At 45.4% G+C, this 18,872-nt stretch overlaps 1 protein-coding gene across 3 annotated transcripts in view; it reads left to right on the forward strand.

Annotated features, from left to right (window-relative positions):
- LOC146197272 (uncharacterized) overlaps window positions 1-18,872 on the forward strand; it is a 296,134-nt gene that overhangs the window by 194,435 nt on the left and 82,827 nt on the right. For all 3 annotated transcript variants that reach the window (XM_084599072.1, XM_084599070.1, XM_084599071.1), the window contains exon 5: window positions 7,559-7,604. In XM_084599072.1, the coding sequence (XP_084455198.1) occupies window positions 7,559-7,604 (46 nt within the window). The remainder of the gene's footprint in view (window positions 1-7,558; window positions 7,605-18,872) is intronic.

Here is an 18,872-nt window from a genome sequence, read left to right on the forward strand (position 1 = left end):
CTTGAGGCATTCTTCGATTTTTAAGTGGTTCATGCATCTTCTATCCTGCATTCAGCTGTTCTCGCTTAGAGAGTGAAAGGGTGAGAAGGTATTTCGGGATAAGAAAGGCTGACAGGGGGACTATAACATCAGATGCAGGATGGTTTTGGGGGGCGGAGGTCATTCCTTCCCTGCGGAATTGCTTCAACCTTCTTTAGGGGCGCGCGTGGGCTAAGCGATTTACTTAACCCTTGATTGATAACGCGACGCCGGGTCGACAGCACCGCCGGGAAGAGCTCTAGCCGCACCTTCCCCTGTTGCCCCGCACTCCCTTCTCATACGCGAAAGTGCTGTACCGCGCTCCCCGCTTTGCGTGATTCGGGGCAGCGGGTTGCCATGGTTTCCGCGTCGGTTGACTGCAGCGCCGCCGCCTCTGCTACTATACTGCTGCTGCGTGCAGCTGCGGTTGGGAGCTCTTAAGTGAATCGTCAACGCTGAACCATAATCTCTCTCCTCTTGAGCCCGGCTGTCCGCCGAGCGGCACGAAATATTTATGGCGGCTTCGACCCCGGGTTAAACAACAGAAACGCAGGGCAGTCCTGGGAGTCCACTTTCTGCGTCTTCTGTGTGTGGCCCTCCGTGCCAGGGGCCACACAGTTTACTTGGAAGTATCTCTAACGGTGTTTAAATTCCGTGCTGGGAGCAAAATGAAAAGAGAAGCGTTAGCGAGGGCCGTTTTGTATTGCAGTCGATGTTCTATATTGGTTCCTTGCTGTTATGCGTCGTTGCCTCTTTATTTGCTGGCACCGGGTTTCCGAAAAATGCCGCGGAGCTGGCGCAAAAGTTATGCGGCTCGCTGTTTCTGAGGAGAAAGTATTTTTTCCAGTAGAAAGAAAGTGCTTGCCTCTTAAGTACCACTCGAACGGCGAGGATCGGCTTGAAACGGGCTCATGCGCCAGGCGCTGCTTGAAGGGTTCTTAATAGTCCATTTGCGTACCTCGTCCTAAATAGGTGTGATCGTCGCGCTTTTACTGGCACTAAAACAGCTAAGTATAACGCTATAAGGCAACAATAAACAAAGTGCTAGAGTGGTACGTGTGCTCACGGCGCAGTAGCCTGCAAGCGTACGAAGCGACGCTCCATAAAAATTCGGTTGAAGTATCGAGTAAGGAAAGTGACACTTTCTTGACAACGGAAATGCGCCTAAAACGCTGGTACGTTGAATTTATCTGCTAAAGAATTGATTCCCACTGATAGCCCATAGAAGCCCCTGAAGTCTGTCGAGGCGGTCTTCTTCTTCGACTCATTTTAAGACTACTTGTGCATTGCACTGTTAACCTATATAATCTTGCTTGCCCTACAACGCACGCTTATGAAGAAATCAGAGTTTTATCACAGCGTATACAACCATACTGACATCGCTTGCCACGACTACAAGACGTTACCCAGCATGCGCAGATGATACCGATGGCACCTGGCGCCAACAGCGCGCCGGTATTGATTGGAGGCTGGCCGATATGTTAACAGGAGACGTCACGCTCTATGCTGCAAGGCGCCATCTGTTTCTGACCTGTTTCTTACCTTTGCTGTTAGCCAGGTGAGCTTTTTTTTTCTTCGGGTAATTCATTTAAAAACGTTATTTCTTCTACAGAAGGTAAACTCGGCAATGCGGAAATGCTCGCACGAAGTTTAAAAAAAAATGTGAAAATTTGCGAGTAGTGCCCTAGAATGTATCTATGCATTAATGAATTGGGAGGAGGGAGGGGGGCACTTATGTTCTGCCTTTAATGATCGCATTGATCATCCCCTACAATAAACAGTAGTCATCCCCTTATGCAAAACAGATATTTTCCTATGCTCATTTGTTCCCCGTACTCCTAAATAATGAAACGGTCTTCGTACTAAAATTAAAAAAAAAAAATGATTTTCACCAAGCCGTAGCTCTTGTAGAAGGACTGCCAGTATGTCAGGGCAAATAGATTTATTGTGATTTCTTAGCTAAGATTGTGCATGTACGGTACTTCGTTTGTGTGCCCACTTCTTATATTGCTTAATTTCCGTTTCTTTCTGCCCACTTCCCTCTAACATGTCTGTATGGCTTGAAAGGAAAATAAATAAATATGGCGCGAAAGCGTTAATAATTGGGTGCTCTCCTTGTGGACACACTTTCGCTTACATCAACTCTGTTACTCACTTAACCATTAAGCTCTCTATTAGTGCCTCAACCTCGCACATACTCATTAGCGTGCAGAGACTACCACGTTATGTGAGTAACTAACCGACGTATATGTACTGTTTTAACCAAGCCACACGGAAGTGCCTGCGCATCATATGCATAGCGTGTCTGAATCGGAATCCAAGGGTCCCGGGTACCTTATGCGTTCTCCTTTACTGATTTGGGCTCCTCATTTCTATTGACAACATATACAAATATACTACAGCATTTGAGCCGTGAAAGGCGGACACTCCAGGCCCGCTAAGGGTTTTAAAGTTAATAAATCAGAAGAGTGTCACCTTCGAAGGCTGCAAACCATGTCATTTAATAATCCATCTACGCTTCACGCCACTGAGCCCTAGTCCTTTTCAGCTCAGTGCAAATTTTGTGGCCAGAAGGTAAACTTATACCATGTGGTATGGGCTGGTCAACAAAATACCAGTCTTGACGTAATAAATCAGCCAACGTGGGAGGACTGGGAGGCGGCCTTGTCCATCTCACTCCTCGAGGAACAACGAGCCCTTGTCGAAAGAGAACGGACGGCGGCTTTTGCCAAGGGTGTTCCGGACTAGGGATTCGATCAGCCTTCCCTTAACCTAAGCCCTTGCTGCACTCAATAAACGTTTTCATCATCATCATCATCCTCGCAAAGGAGTCACCCGAGTGGGCAGGAATCTATTCAATGTCCGGCCGTGTCACATGCCAACTACCATCTTCCAGTGGCATGCTCGTGACATTTAATTGGCTCACTATACGCCAACGCCAAATTATCGGTAGAGGGAGGTCTTTACCGATACTGTGTGAAAACAGCTTAACGGACAAACAGGGAGACGGTAAGTAAGGATTTTGGCATTGTGGGCAGTATTCATTCGATGACTGCCTGCTATATAGCATGAATGGCGAATGCCCCGATTCGGTCCAGGATGCAATATCCTCTGCGCTGAACAGCGATCGGGTTTCGCGATCACGCTGTTGTTCGCCTTCGTAACGGCGGGGCTTCGCATTGTTCGTTTGTAGCGACGGGCGGAGCGAAGCTGCACAAAGGGGGACCCAGTCGATGCATTGGGTGTTCGCACGCACCTGCAGTCACGGAGAAAGAAAGATACATACTGAATGAACGTGGGACGAACATAAGGAAAATCAACCTCGAAGACAAAGGCTTACATGCACGGCAAGTCTTGGAAAAGTAACAGCCGGCGCTGATGCTGTGCCTTTGTCGCCTGTTTCCACTCTTTCTGCATTGCAGCTAACAACTTTTACTATTCCCCGGCTATTGCAATACTTGATTTTTTTTTTATTGTATTGTTCCTGCTCATTATCAACTTTGATCTAACAGTTATATTATTCCACCCATCACACGACCGAAAAAAAAAAAGTGTCATGTACATTTTGCTTTTATTGCGAAAACAATACTACTCGCACTTTCAAGCCTTCGCGTGACCCGGCCGCAGTTACGTCTTACCCATGTGACACACGTGCTGGCAGGAGCTGCCAACTTGAGTCTCTCGTTTCACATGGAACGGTTATGTCAAAATCAGCCTGCTGGGACCCTGTCATTCACGTTACCCCTATAGGCCACTAAGGCACGTTCATACGGCTTGGTTAAAGCGGTGCTTTATATATGGGCTGAGAAAGAAGGAAAAAAGAAAAAAGAAGAACGCTCGGTCATCCGCAGCTAATGCTCTCGCTCAATATTTGGTTCAGCAGCCTTGAACCCTTGTATATATTTTTTTTCAAAGCAGACGAATATTCGACCTCTACATTGAAGTTATGTTGCTGCTCCTACGTTGCACTCAATTAAGGAATTCAAAATTTTTAGAGGTGATGTTAGCAGCGTACTTTTTTTTTTTTTTTTGTGCGCGGAAACACATAACAGAACAGTCGCATTAAATTTGGGAAGTAAGAATGTTTTATCATAAGTATACAGTAACTGATAATGTAATTCAAAATGCATTTCGGGGTTTTCAGAAAAGCAAATAACTTATTTGCATTAATTGTTAAAAGCAAATTTTTATTGGGCTCTGCTGGAGTGTATTATTATGCCGCGAATGACTGGAGTTAATTTCTTAAACAGTTTGCGATGAGCCACGTAGAACCGTATTAGGTAAGGCATTAGCGATATGTACACAGAAAGCCGCTTTTAATGCAAATATTTTCGCTTAAGCGCCCTATATGGCTCTGCAACGCATATATGTTTATGTGTACAGTATGTCGGCTTGTTTTTGAAGCATTAGCATTTAAAAAGCCTTGAAATAAGCGGAATTGTTTGCATAGTGACTTCTTCATAGAATGGAGTGTGATATACCCGGGCCTGGCAGAAATCGCACAATTAAACGCTATGGAGGGTTAGGTTATATTTTGTTCTGTCTAGGCATGTCCCTTAAAGAAATATAAAAATTTCAATGGCTTTCTTAAGGAGGATTATAATTCGCCATTCAAAGAGCGCGTATTCCTAAAGGCCGCTTCTTTGACGGTCGGGCACACGAGATAATCCACTGTAATGCTGCAAAAATATCTTTGTTTATAAAAAGACACAGCGCTCCTCTCACGCTATACACCATCCATAGCGTGATTCTGCAGCGAAACCTAGAGTTTACCATCGGCCCTGTCTCTTATATTTTAGTACTTTTTCACCCATCAGTTTGCTCAGCTGCTTGGCACGCCGCGAGCTGTTGTTTACTCAGGGCGGCGGCGTAGTTCAAGTTGTGTCCCTGCCCTATCCGTGCCGGAAGAGCTCTATGTACACGCCGTTATGAAGTGAGCGCTAGAGGTTATGAGGAAGTCCCGTGGTAAACAGCGTACGCCATCTTTCATGATTTTATTTCTCGCACAACGGCGGGTAGAAGCGGCCTTGTTTCTCGTGCCGCACGCATTGAAACAACAGCGGTACGGTGGTCGCAAACGGGAAGCTGCTGCGGCGCTTCTTTCTTGTCCTTCGCCATTATTTGCGCAGATTATCAGAGCGGGTCGTCTCTTTATTCTACTGTCTCATGTCGCTTGGACTCTGCCATAGGGGTCTCAGAAGTACCATCCAGCCATGCAGATCACCTGTTTGTGGCACTACTACATTGCAATAACTACTGTACGTTCGTTTTCTGAAACTAGGACGGGCTTCAGTTGGCCCCGCTCGAGCAGAAAAAAATTGGCATGTATTCTTGGTATCTTAAGTCTTGCTTGCTTCCCAAAACTCGGCTTTGGTTTCCAATTTTTATTTGTTTAGTTACAGCACTGCGTTCTCTTATTGAAATGTTCCCTTTTACATGTTTTCTTTTCTTTCTTTTTCTTTTTTGCTGGTTAGAGGCTTTAAAATCTACGAGAGGTCCGTCTTCGGGGTCTGTGTAGGTATTACATGAAAGCGGACTTCGTGTACGCGATAAAGTCTAATTATTAGCCGCTTAACTAACACAAATTAGCTAATTAACACTAAGTTTTGATCTTAAGGGGCAATATTGATTGATTGAAAGTCCTTTATTTCGAGGGAAAGGCACAAAGCCGCTGTAGAGGGAAAGGGGGAAAGAACGTTAGCATCTCGAGGTCCGGCTCATTAATTGTACCATCCATTTTGCTATGGCTCGAGAACGGCCTTAGTCGGCAGCCCTACACAAGGCAGCTTTGGCTTCCACATGTAGCGAATAGGAACTGTGTGTCGGTGTCCGCGAGCAGCGCGGTACGGTATTCTGCGTGCTTGAAGGAATGTATGGCTATTCTTCCGGTTTCAAATGTTTCAAATGCAGCGCATTAATTGCCGTAGTAAGTGGGTGAGGTACGCGCGTCTGTAGAGCCTGCAGAACGGGAAATTTAACGCGGTGTTATCGGACCATCGCCATCTCGCATGCCAAATCAGCGCAAATCTTACTGACAAAGACCTCTTGGGACCATGTAAGGCTGGTCTTGCATGAAACGAGGACCGGCGGAGTAAGTTATTTGATGTGGGAATGAGTTAAATTACAGAGACGCACGAGAGAATTGCATGGCAGCTACTGGAGGGTTGTGTTGCTTAGGAGTTCATGCGGGTTTGCAGTAAGGGGCTGGGGGTAATGAAAAATTGATCCTCCTACCTGCGGTAGCACAACAGCAGCGGCAGCATATGCCGCCATGTTGCCCCCGTGCACACCCGTATGTCCCGGTGTCCAAAATATTTCGGTCTGATTACTCTCCTGTCGACGCCTGCGGAGGATGCGTTGGATAGTCGTGGCATCCTCTGAGATAAGGCGAAGAATTCTTGATTTAAATGCATGTTGAATCAGTGAAGACCCTGACTGGTTTGATACCAACGTGTGGGATGGCGGTAACGGCTTCCCAGACCACGAGCAGCTCAGTGATATAATTTAGTGAAATTGAAGTCGTCAGCATTAAAGGCGAGCCTCGTTTTTTTAAATTTCTTAATCGGCACTGTGGTTGGAAATATCGAATGTCAAAAATGCGCATTTGCAAACTTGTCGAACGATTATTTCGTATATTGAGGAGGGACCAGAGCGTTCGATCCAGTTGATTTTCCCGCTTTGCATAATTATATCATGGCGTTTATAGACGGTGATGTCAATTTCTTCCACGTCATCAAGTCCACAAATGGCGTCTGTATTTGGCTCATAAGAATTTGTATAAACGCAGTTTTTTCTTTAAATGGGTAATGCCAGACAAGCAACGCAAGCCACGCAAATGCGCTTCTTGCAAATAACATTTCATGACATTTCATGCAATGGTTAGGTTAGGTGTCGTCCTTTTTGCGCATAACATTTCATGACATAAGATTCAAGCCAACCAGCCCGATAACATCTTTTGCAGAAGCGCTTCACTCGGAGTTTCTAAAATACATGTTTCTAAACGGTTAAAAAATGAGCCGGTACAATTCCCTTTGATGTACCTAAATAAAAGTAAAAAATAGTGGCGCTCCTCGCGTGGAATGCTCGACGTTCCGCCCGAACGTCGTATTTTAAGCACGCGGCAAGTTCGTTTTGAGGAACCCTGCTATATACTTGCCGCCTAATGATTTGTGTCGGCAGATCTGAAAAACCGGTGCGCCACATCTACCGTGATGAACTATGTTACTTCTTGTTTGCTCGAAAGGCGCTTGAGTGCCGCTTTGGCGAGCCGTGAAGGAAAAAATAATTCTAAGAGATGCCTTTCATGGATTAAGATAGAAACAGCAAAAAGTGTCGCCCCTTCAGACAGAGCTCTCAGTTTACTATCTGTTTTCTTCACGGCCATGTCTACTTCCCAAGCTCACTCCATGCCTTTATTTGTCATGATAAGGCTTGAAAAGTGCGCAGCGCCCAGCGCGCGTGCGCTAATTTCAATTCCTTGAAGTGCTCGTCGTGGCCTTTTTTTTCTGATTCGTTCTCTTCTTCCTCATTTCTCTTGCAGTTTTTCACCACGCCAACTTCCTCTCTTCGATTGTGCCGGAGTCATGGTGAGTCCAATTTTCTGTCTAGCCGTAGCGGTTGCCTCTTTGTTATTTTCTGAGTGGTTTTTTTCTGGTCTCCTGACGTTTTTCTCTGTTTATTTCATTGTTTCCGTCCACTTTTGATTCATTTCCTATTGTCTGAAAGTGTCACATTGCCCGGAGCAATTTCGCAATTGCTTCTGGGCGGGATACGATGATATTGACTAGCTCCCCAGTCCCTATTTTCTATAACGCTTTACTGTGGTCTGATATTTTGGTTTTATTTTTCTACGAGCTATCCTTTTTTTTTTTTTTTTGTTCGCTTTGAGAGAAACATTTATTCGAGAAAACGCGTCAGCTGTTAACTACATAAAGAAGTGCTTGGTGCGTGACGTTGCTTTGGTTAATCTGACGCCACCTGCAGGGCTACCTTTAAGAAGAGGAGCCAGAACTCAGGCTTAATATAGTCAGAAGTAGCCTCTATATTTTACGCTATCGCAAAATTGGTACCCAAATAGAATAGAATCTATATAGTATGAATACAATTTTTGTCACCGAATAATATTGTCACGAAGACACGAATTTGCATGAAAAGGTAACAGGGCACAGACACATAGTCGAGGACAGTTCTACCGCAACTCCCAGCTAGAAGAAGTGCGCGACAGACTAATTTTTTTCTCTCTCAGGCGCCAACTGAAACTACTAGGTGTCAACATAACACCGATATATATATATAAAAAAACGCGTTTAATTAGCACAAACAAAAGCACAAAATTTTGCCCCATTGTTCGGTCGTGAAGCCACTGGTACGTTCCAAATAAACTTGTTTAATGTTCAGTGTACGTGTATGCAGCTTATCCAGAATAGGTAGTGTTTTTTTTTTTTTTTTAGGGTGTTTTTGTCACATTCTTCCCAACAGCTAGACAATGGTACACACTAGTGATAGAGCTTGATTGGTAGAATCGTAATAAGCAAGTCCAGCTTCATTTTGTCCAGCAACTATTCCTGCAAACATCGCACAAAAGAATAGGCGCTCGGTACCAACATTAAAAACTGGGGGTGAGCAAATTTCCAATACGTGTTGCGCGAGGTATAGAAATAAGCATTCGCTGCAAGTGACCTTGCGCAACCACGTTTCGTGCCAGAAACTCAAACATCATGCTTGATCAAGTATACCGCCGCCGGGTAGTTGTGTTATTGCTCCTCATAAAATATGCAACAAAAAAAATACAGTGGCTATAGCTTCTCATACTAACGGAGTGGACATTGCGGCCTTGCGGGCTGCACGATCGTATGAAACGTCCTCCTGATCAGAGTACGAGCAAAGCGCTCGACAATTTTCTCTAGCCTTTTGAGGTGGTGATCACATCCCTCACCTCCCCTTGGTGCCTTCACTGGGCTTGAGATGCGCGATCATTTTAAAGACACTAACGGATAGGCACTTCAGATGTACTATCGTAAACAAAAGTCCCTAGACCACACGTCTGGGGATTTTGGACTAGAAGCACAATGTGAACGAATTATCATCTTATTTCTCTAGCACACATGAAAGAACTAAAGTCCAACTTTCACATTAACAAATATGCTTCGAAACTACTGGCCGATACGGAAGTTACGCGCTTTGGTTGCAGTTTGCATGGTCCACAGGCTTTTGTCCCCGATAGTACCTGCAGCCGTGCAGTGACGTCATCACCTGTTCAAACAGCGTTCTCTTAGAAGTGCAAATTTTCGCTGCAGAGTGTTTCGAACCTCATTCCAATGCATACGAAGGCGATCGGGAGGCCACGACAGCGCTGGGCAGTTCATGAAAACCTCTCACCGGGTCGAGACTACGGCACTCTAGTGCGCGAGCCTGTCAAGGGATAGGAGAGGCGGGGTCAGAGGGAGGTCGTGTTGCGCTATTCCCTTGCGACAAAGTGAAAGGACCGAACTGTTGCCTCATTACGTCCGCTCATGTGGGAAATCCCCTTGAGGGATGGCAGGATGTCAAGTGGATCGGTCGTCGACCCGTGCTTTCTCTGCCTGTGTTGCGTGATGACGCGTGGAATACGTCTCACCGATCTTTTTTTTTTTTCGGCTTACCAAATCAATCCTGCTCCTAGTGCGGCTTAACAAATTGGACAGTCTTCTGGTTTCCTATGTGTCCCTCCTCAGCGTGACGCTATTACGTGAGTCAGGTTTCGCCCGGCGCTTGACGAAGACGTCTGTCCCAACAATCTCCAATTAATTAGCCCGGTGCGTTGCATTAGCGTTATTCCCTACATTGTTGTTTCTGTCCTCTTCGAGTGTTTCTTGTCGCCAGGACTTCTCGCCTTTTGTTCTGCCTTCCTCCTTTTTTTTTCTTACTTTCTATCGCTTGTACCCCTTCCCAAGAATGTCAGCCAGGCTGCGTTTTGATGGAAGCGAAACGAAGTGGCGTCCGTGTGCTGTGCGATGTCAGCGCACGTTAAAGATCCCCGGGTGGTCGAAATTACTCCGTAGCCCTCCACTACGGCTCCCCTTTTCTCTCTTCCACTTTCACTCCCACTGTCTTCCCTTCCCTTACGGCGCGGTTCAGGTGTCCACAGAGCAAGTGTGACAGATACAGCACCTTTCCCTTCTGGTGAACCAATTTAAAAACATCTTCAGAGAAAGATTTCTTCAATGTAATTTTTTTCACATAACTTCGCGATAACAATTGACATACCCACAGGTCTTTCCACGGCATAGTGTTTTGCTGTTTTTTTTTTAAACGTACTCCATTGATTTTGTTATGGCAGTCCTAATTGCTCGTTGTGAGTGCAGGACAATATTCAGAAACAATATTTTGCTACAAATGGGAAGCTTAGACCATTTTTGTTAATTTGTTCATAAAAATATATTGCACTATTTCATAGTTCCTTCACAACTACTTTCAAAAACACGGCCAATTAGTTGTGTAGGCAGTTTTAACGGCTCGGTGCGAGAGCAGAAAGCGTTTCCACATCAAAATTTTGCCGTGCATCGGAAGCTTAGACTATTCCTATTAACATGGATATGACTATCTTTCAATTACCCACAGCTGCCTCACATTAAAATATGCCCCATAATCGTGGACTTGTTTGCGTTCTTTTTGCTTTACAGCGTCGGTAAATAGCTGGAAGCAATTTCCGATTTCTTTGCCTCCTTCAGCAATGCATCATATTCTCGCACACCATCTATTTTTCTTCGGCGCAGAATTGTTTTAGAAATGAGATGAAGGAAATAGATATCGGTATTTCTCGAACAAATCGGATGCTTTCCAAAGTGGAGATGAGAGGCCCGATGATGTTAGTCGCCAAATTCTAGAGATCCAGCCCAGTGTAGGTTATAACCTGTCGGGTTAACCAGCAAAGTTAACCTGTCAATATCTGATAAGATCCCCCAAGTTCTTAGGTAAAAAAAATAAATTCGCCTGTGAGAACGCCTACCAGCTTTCCTAAGGCTTACGTGCGGTAGTTTTCCGTAGTGCGTTTTCCCGTGTGGCATTTTCTATGTGGAATTTTCACATATGGCACTTTCCGGTTGGGCACCTTCCATCCCCGTGAGCTGATTTCTTCTAAAAAAAAAAATGAGAAGGGTTCAACGCTGCTCAACCGAATATGAAGCGAAAGCATTAGCTGCCGATGACCGAGCGTTCTTCTTCTTCTTCTTTCTTCTTCTGTCTTCTTTTTGGATTGGATTGGTACTGAGGATTTTCTTTTTTACCAGGTGGACCAGAAAGGTACTAGCCAAGTCAATTCCCTACTGTGACGGAGTCTGTCCTTCCATGGACAGATTCCGTGGAAATATGGGAGAGGCCTTCGCCCTGCAGTGGGTATAATCAGGCTGATGATGATGATGATGATGATGGACACTCTTCTTCGTCTTATTCTTCTTCTTTATTCTGTCTTCTTTTCTCTTCTTCTTCTTCTTCTTCTGGCAGGGGGGCCCACGGATCACACGACGAGCGGTTAGACCTGGCGTGGTATTGCTTTCGCAATAAAGCATTTCGTAGCATTTCTTCTTTTGTCGACGTAACATTTCATGGCGCCATTTGGAGAGATTTCTTTAACGCGAGAGTTGCGCTAAAGCGGCGATTGCAGCCCGTCTCATTGTTCATTGTCGCGTTTTCGAGTCTCGATTCAAGGACGCCTAGTGTACAGAAGGCACACCTCATTTCGCAGGATCGAAAAATAAAAGAGTGGCAGGGTGAGGTCGGGGAGCTGTAAAAGAACTATTTGTGTGCGAATAGCAAGGAACGGCACCCGAAGCCGGAAATTAATGTTGAAGGCGAGCTGATCGGTCCCACATTACCGTGAAATAATAGTGTATTAAGCTAAAGTTGCTCGCGAATAGTGGTTAAGGGGGGGGGGGGGGGGGGGGGTCGCGTAAACGCGTTACTTTTCGTTCATCGGAATTGCGTGAGATGTGCCTGAGAGTTTCTTTTCCAGTGTCTCAGTCTCTTTTTTTTTTTTTTTTTCCAAATTGTCTTCTCTTTTTATGCTCTTATTTATCCCACCCTTATTATCCGTTCTTGCACTGGAAGTCTGATACTATTTATCCCACCCTTACTCTCAGTTCTCGCGCTGGAAGTCTGATATCTCAAGTTTCTTTTTTTAACTACCAATGACGTTGCTATTGCCATATCGATTAGAGATTACCAGGCTCAATAATTAAACAGGGAAGGAGAAAAAAGAAGCTAGGCAGTTTTCTCTCGATTCTCGCGTTTGTACGTGTTAAGTGATGTTTGATAAGTGGCCAATAACCTCTTCCGATGCGGCAGATGCAAGCCGCTTCTTGACAGGACACATCTATAGCAGAAAATGCCATAAAGGAGGTAGAGGCTGTCATAATTTTCTGGGGAAGAAAAGGACAGAAACCTTCTCCACACGTGGGCAATATCAGCGTATACAGGCTCCGTGCACGTCGTGCTAGAACCTTGGTGTCGAAACTGTTCCATCCCTTTGTTATCCTCACTGAACTGGAAACGTTAACAAACCGCTGCACGTTGAAGCGACGTGTAACGAATTGCTCTGCCAAGAGCTACAGGGCAGATTTTTTTTCTTTTTACTTTTCAAAAAGGAAATTTTGATGCGTTTGCAGAGATCTGTCATGAAATGTGATCATCAATTCAGCGTGCGTTACTGTTTCAAGCTCTTTTATGTCTCTCCAGAAACGCATCAGCCTCTAGCATCAGCTTCTACTTGTGCTTGGAATACCATAGAAAACAGTAATCTTCTTTAAAGGATTGGGAGTTAAATAGAAAGAAAGGGAGGAGGGGGTTCGGGAAGATCAACAGGGAGCAGCCCTTTCCAAGCCAAGTTGCTGTTTTTGCGGCGGCAGCAATGGATCGCGTGTCAAGGTTCTGCGAAATTCGGCGTCAAGGCCTAATTCAATAACCGGGTTCCACGCGTCAAATCTCCCGCGGGTGGCGGTATGCGTGAATTTTTTGTTTCGCCGACGTTCTTTCTAGCCCGAAGCTGCACCGCCAAATATAAAACGCTCCTGTGCTGTTCCAATTGGCGTCATCGCACGACCATCTTGTTGAGACTATTCTTTTTCTTTTTGTTATCATACTTCGAATTTCCTTTATTTATAAAGAAAGAAAGGGGGCGAGGTTGAATCGCATGGGGCACAACACGGTAAGTTGCCCTGTAAAACTGCGCTGAGGCGGATGAATAGAACGGCAAAATGAGTTCACGCACTCAGGTCAGGGCTGAAGGCGATGCACGGTATCATTTAAGCGTCGCGGGGCTTCTTAGCCGTCACAAGTGAGCTGAGGAGGAAACCAAACTGGTGAAAGAACAAATAGTGTTGGATTAGTTGATGGGACATAACAACAAGCTATACACACATCGTCGCGTCAGGAATGGTCTGTTTGGCAAGTTAAACCGGTGTTGACTTGAGACGTATATCATTCACTATTGCTTTGTCAGGCTTCCGCCGCGAAATGCATAGGCGGAGAGGGGAGGGGAGGCGTTCTATTTTTCGTTTGAATTTGTTTATTTCTGTTCCTTGTCGTTTGCAGTCTTTCCGCGTTACTATACGGGTAAGCTGGGAAATATATTATTTTTGGGTTGTTTTCGTTCCTACAATGGGAAATTGCTGGTATCCTTTGAAGTACGAGCATTACAAAGAGCAACGCTTGGCATGCGCAAGAGAGTAACATTTAGTTTTGCTTCTGCGTCGATGCTGAAAAGGCGTCAAACCGTCATTTTCAAAAAAAAAAAAGAAAAAAAAAAGATTACTCAAAAGTAATCAGTATAATCGCTGGGCGCAGTCCAGATAACTGTGCACGCAGGTATGACGTTCGCATGAATTGAATCAGGAGTGCTATGTCGTGAAACAAAACCGTTTCTTTATAACTCCGATAGGTGCGAGGCGTCCAGAGCAGCCATTAATTGCCTCAGCGTAATGTCCTGGCCAAACGGCTCGCTCAGGCTCTGTCCGAGTGGCGCGGACGAGCTAAGTCGCCCAGCCGGGGTGGTGCAGTGGTAAGACGCCCGACTACTGTGCCGGAGTACTCGGGTTCGAACCCGACCTCGGCGGCTGCGTTTCGATGGAGGCGAAACGAAGAGGCGTCCGTGTGCTGTGCGATGTCAGCGCACGTTAAAGATCCCCAAGTGGTCGAAATTACTCTGTAGCCCTCCACTACGGCTCTTCTTTCTATCTTTCCACTTTCACTCCCACCTTCCTACCTTCCCTTACGGCGCGGTTCAGGTGTCCACAGAAGACAAATGGGACAGTTACCACGCCTTTCCCTTCCTATAAAGTCGGTTAAGTGCTAGCTATCTGTATAGGATACAGGCGATTTCTTACGGCTCCTCTACTTCGTTTCACAGTTTTACCTTAGTATGCTATTTTCGTTAAATTCATTTAACCTCATTTAAGTTCGTTCGGACGCGCCTTCAGGCAACCCCTAAAATAATATTTTCAAAGCGTTCCAGGACTGAGGCCTGCTGAGACTTCATAGCAAGTGGAGGGCCTTCTGTTCCAGCGCTCGCTTGGGGCCTGTGAAATGCTGCGTCGCTTAACTAGCTGCCTCCCTGTCGTGTTTCGTAATCAGAGTCGCATGAGCGAGCTTTTGTTCACAGAAGGTTGCTTGCGAGCTAACTAACCGTTGCACTTTATCTACGCACTGTCTACCCTTGACGTCATCCTATGCAATAGTTAATGCTTGGGCGACGAAGCGTATCTGCTTTGGCTCACCACGTACAGGCTTCGGTGGTGGAGTACACCCCTGTTCGCGCCAGATCCTCTTATATTGCAGGCTCATTCGCTTCTCCTGTCTCCTCATGTGGTGGCACGAGCAGTGGCACATTGTTTTTATTTACTTTTGGCCTGCCTCACCATAGTATATGTCTCCTCATGTGCGAGAGTATCCCTGTGTCGGCATTCAAATGCTAAACTGATTTGTTTTGAACCAATTCTGACCGACGAGGTATCTGGTCCCAAGACGAACCGTACGGGGAGAAGGGGACAAAGGAATGTGTTGCCTTCTGTGTCGGCATGTTTTGAATAGGTCGAAAGCATAGGTGTAGGTATCAGCTTATTTTTACTCTGGTAGATATTCTTGCTGCCACATATTGTCGCGCCGGCGCTGACACTTCCAAACACGGTTTGGCGTTCATTGTCGTTCGTGATTGTGATAGTGTCGTCTTGTTGATAATATCTATATTTTTGCTATTGCTTTCTGTTTATATTTCATCGCTTTCAGATCGCCTTCACTCGTTCTTATTTTTTCCTGTCGATAGCTTCGTTCTGAATTATTCTTAACTTTGCATTATTTTCCGACTCTGCGAAATAAAAAAAAATCTTCCGCATGCTGTGCAATGCCAGAGCACGAAAAAGGACCACATGCTGTCTAAATTAGCCCGAAGCCTTCCACTACTGCATCATAATGGCCCGTGTGACACTGCGATATGCTAAGCTCCACTATTCACCATTCGATTCTATTATCTTCCTTCTTTAACTCTCTGCCTGCCTGCCTGCCTGCAGACCCTTGTGTAGGCTCTTGTGGAAACTCTGGTCTAAGCTCCTGTATAAGCGACCTTGTTCTGGCCCACCGTGTAAAGGCCCACGGGTTGAAGGCCCACGGGTTGAAGGCCCACGGTGTGTGGGCCGACGGTGTGTGGGCCCTGTGTTGACCCGCGTTCTATGCCTATGTTGAAGGCGCATTTGTAGGACCATATACATGCCTCTTCGTAGTCCTGTCTGTAAGCATGTCTGCTGTATATTTCTGCGGTCTTCTTTCGACCTGCCTCTGTGGGAGCGTATGCGTGTCAGAAAGAGATGTCTTGTCGTTTCTGCTTTGCTCATTTTCCGGCAAAGCAGCCACGGGCGAGTGCGTGGACTGTGCACTCGACGAAGCATGTTTTTCGCCTGCGATTCCATCTTCCGGGGACACCGGACCCGGGACCTGAGAGGCGTGCCAGGAATCTGCAATATCTATCGCGACTATTCGTTCGTTTTATATCAAATTTTTTCCTTTTCATTTCTTTTTTGTTGTTGTTTTTGCTACTCTTCGATGCAGCCCTCAGTCGGTGCGGCTGTTACGCCGAGATCGCTGACCCTGTTCGAGCTCTGCGAACCGGCCTCGAACGAAAAGAAAAAACAAAAAACAAAAAAGTTACGAAAACGTAAGATCGGCCCGAAGCCATAGGGACACACGCGCAGGCACGTACCTCACATGATCAGAATCGTGACCGCCGAAGCGTAAATCGGCTAGCAAAACTTCATGTGCTTTTCCTCGCGTGACCCCGCCTACTGATGGTGTCTAGACGCCAATAGTTGTACGGGACTCAACGTCGAGGAGCAAAAGTTTCGGCTTCAATTTTTGGTATGTTTTTGTTGTATGTATTTGAACCCCACACTGAAGCCCGTTTAAAGTTACTTTCGCATTAGCTTGCTACGGCAAAAGACCGGCTTTTCTTGAAGGCCTTTCCTTACTATATACGTCTCTTCTGCTACACTACTCGAACACTTGGGACTATATTGAAAGCTGAAGAAATGAAAGTTAGGAAAATTAAACGCTAAAAAAAACACTCGCATGCTGCCGAAAGCCCGTACACGTTGCTATATGCTCCTGGAGGGCATGTCCTTGCGTGTGCGTTCGAAGTGCCGAAAGTAACGTAGAAAGCAGGAGTATAGAATTCGTTTCAGTGTTGAAGCAGGAGTATGGAGGGGTAAGCAGCTTTGTAATATTTTAGGGACTGCAAAACGAGGTACAGTGTCACAGACGTCACGTGACCTGTGGCCAATCGCAAATGTCATGTAGAAGAATGGTAGCGGAGGCTACCGTTCCTAGCTGAGAAAAGCGAACCTGAATCTCATTGAACATAAAGTTGCTTCGAATTGAACGAAGGATTAGAGTAAGACTTCATCGGAGCAGACCAAAGACGCTGAAGGCATCGGAGAAGGTGGACTTCGGAGGATGTATGGAGGGGGGGGGGGGGGGTACAAGAGTGTAGGTAGAGTGTAGGTAAGACGTTGTAACAACAAGAAACCACAAAAAAAAAAAAAAAAAAACACAAGACGGCGGCAGGTGAGAACATTGGCGGCGTTGTCTTCTATTGCGCCGTCCTGTCTTTGAAGCGTTTTTGTCGTTATATATTAATGTGCCCCTCGCACGTTACCGTGGTAGGTATTCCCATTGTTCTCGACGGAACGCCAAAGACCGTTGAAAGCGAATTCGGCATATTGCAGTTACACTGGCTGGCGCTATTCGACATCATATACAGTGAAGCTTTACCACCTCCGGATGTCGCCTGTCACTTCTAAAGGACAATAGTAGTGAAAAAGTCCTTAATTTTTCTTCACATCTGTTTTGAAACACCGTGCATTAAAACAACTGGATAATATTCAGGATCAAATTCTTAACGAGGATGCAGTTACTCGTAACTTGAGCTAAGAAGGCAAGAAAGGTTTGGCTATTCATCACCGTCCAGACCGTACGTTAATTAAGGCTTTCTCTGAAGATTGCGTTAGATCCTAACGTAACCTAATTCCGCGGAAAATTAAGACGCGCACTTTGCTTCTTCTCCTCTTAACTGCTGGGAAGTTTATTAGCAACACTAGTAGGCGGTCTCCTTAATTGTGCTATATATTTCAGTGAAGTCATGGGCGCTATTTCGTGATAAAAGGCGCAGCATCCGCGGAGCAAGCAGGAGCAAGCAGAGACAAGCAGATTAGAAAACTGTGCAACCTTACGCCATACTTGACAGCGATGACGACCATGGTGACGTCGTTGGCCTTAGTGTACTTCTATTATACTTTGGGACACATATACTTTTTTCATTGTTGCATTTGAAGACAGTTGTGGTGTTATTTTTTTATACCGTAGATTTTTTTATTTTAATGCTTACCACTTTTCATTCCGCCTCACTGATTTGTTTTGCTTTTCTCAGCATACTGTATAATTTGCTGTTTCACTGCTTTTTTCATTGACCGCTTGGTAGCACGCGCCGCGCGAGTTGTATTTATACCTTTTTTGGTGCTTCAACGTATGCCGTGTATTTTTTCTTTCTTGTTGCTTGGTCGATCTAAAGTGAAGCATAGATTTCATCTGGTGGAGTATTCTCTTGTTATTTATTCTATTGTTATTCTTTTTAAACGCTTGCTGGTATGATTTTGTGGTGGCCTTCTAACACAATGTCCTCGGAAGCGTGCGCCATGTTTCAACGAAGCTAACAGAACAAAACGACGCAGGTCCCCGCCCTAGGTAGTCATCGCTCCCGTGTCCAGAGAATATTTAACGGCTTTAGCCCCTCACGCATAGATACAATATTGAGAGCTACACTTAGTATAGTTATAAAAAGCACGGTGAATGACTGCCGGAAATTAGTTAATTGTTCCCGGTAGCGGCTGCTATTCAGAATTTACGAAATATATTGAAACGCCTAAAGAGTAAAGTATAAATGGCTACAACCAGCATCATTTCTTGCGTTCTTGGTATCTAACATGGGTATATAGGTTTCTGGCGACGCCAGATAACTTCGGTAATGGGGCCATACCGTCCAGAAAGCCGCGGATTTGGCCTGACATCTACTATCCTGGGGTTCGAGACAGATGAACCAGTTTATATAAATGAGCACCTGTGTCCAAAATATAAACCCTTACTTGGCAAAGCAATCAAAACAAAACGTGAGAAGAACTGGCAATTCGCCTGGGTATCGCTGGGCAAGATATTGATGAGGTTGGCTGAGAAGTCTAAGGTGCTCCACATAACATGCGAGGAAGGTCTGGCGACGGTTAACTAAGTGCACATTTAATGTTCTGGTACCGTCCTCTACCGCAGTGAGCTTTTCGATAAGTCAA

Source organism: Amblyomma maculatum, chromosome 3 (genome assembly GCF_055883805.1).
Source record: "Amblyomma maculatum isolate TAMU_Amacu chromosome 3, ASM5588380v1, whole genome shotgun sequence".
NCBI lineage: Eukaryota > Metazoa > Arthropoda > Arachnida > Ixodida > Ixodidae > Amblyomma > Amblyomma maculatum.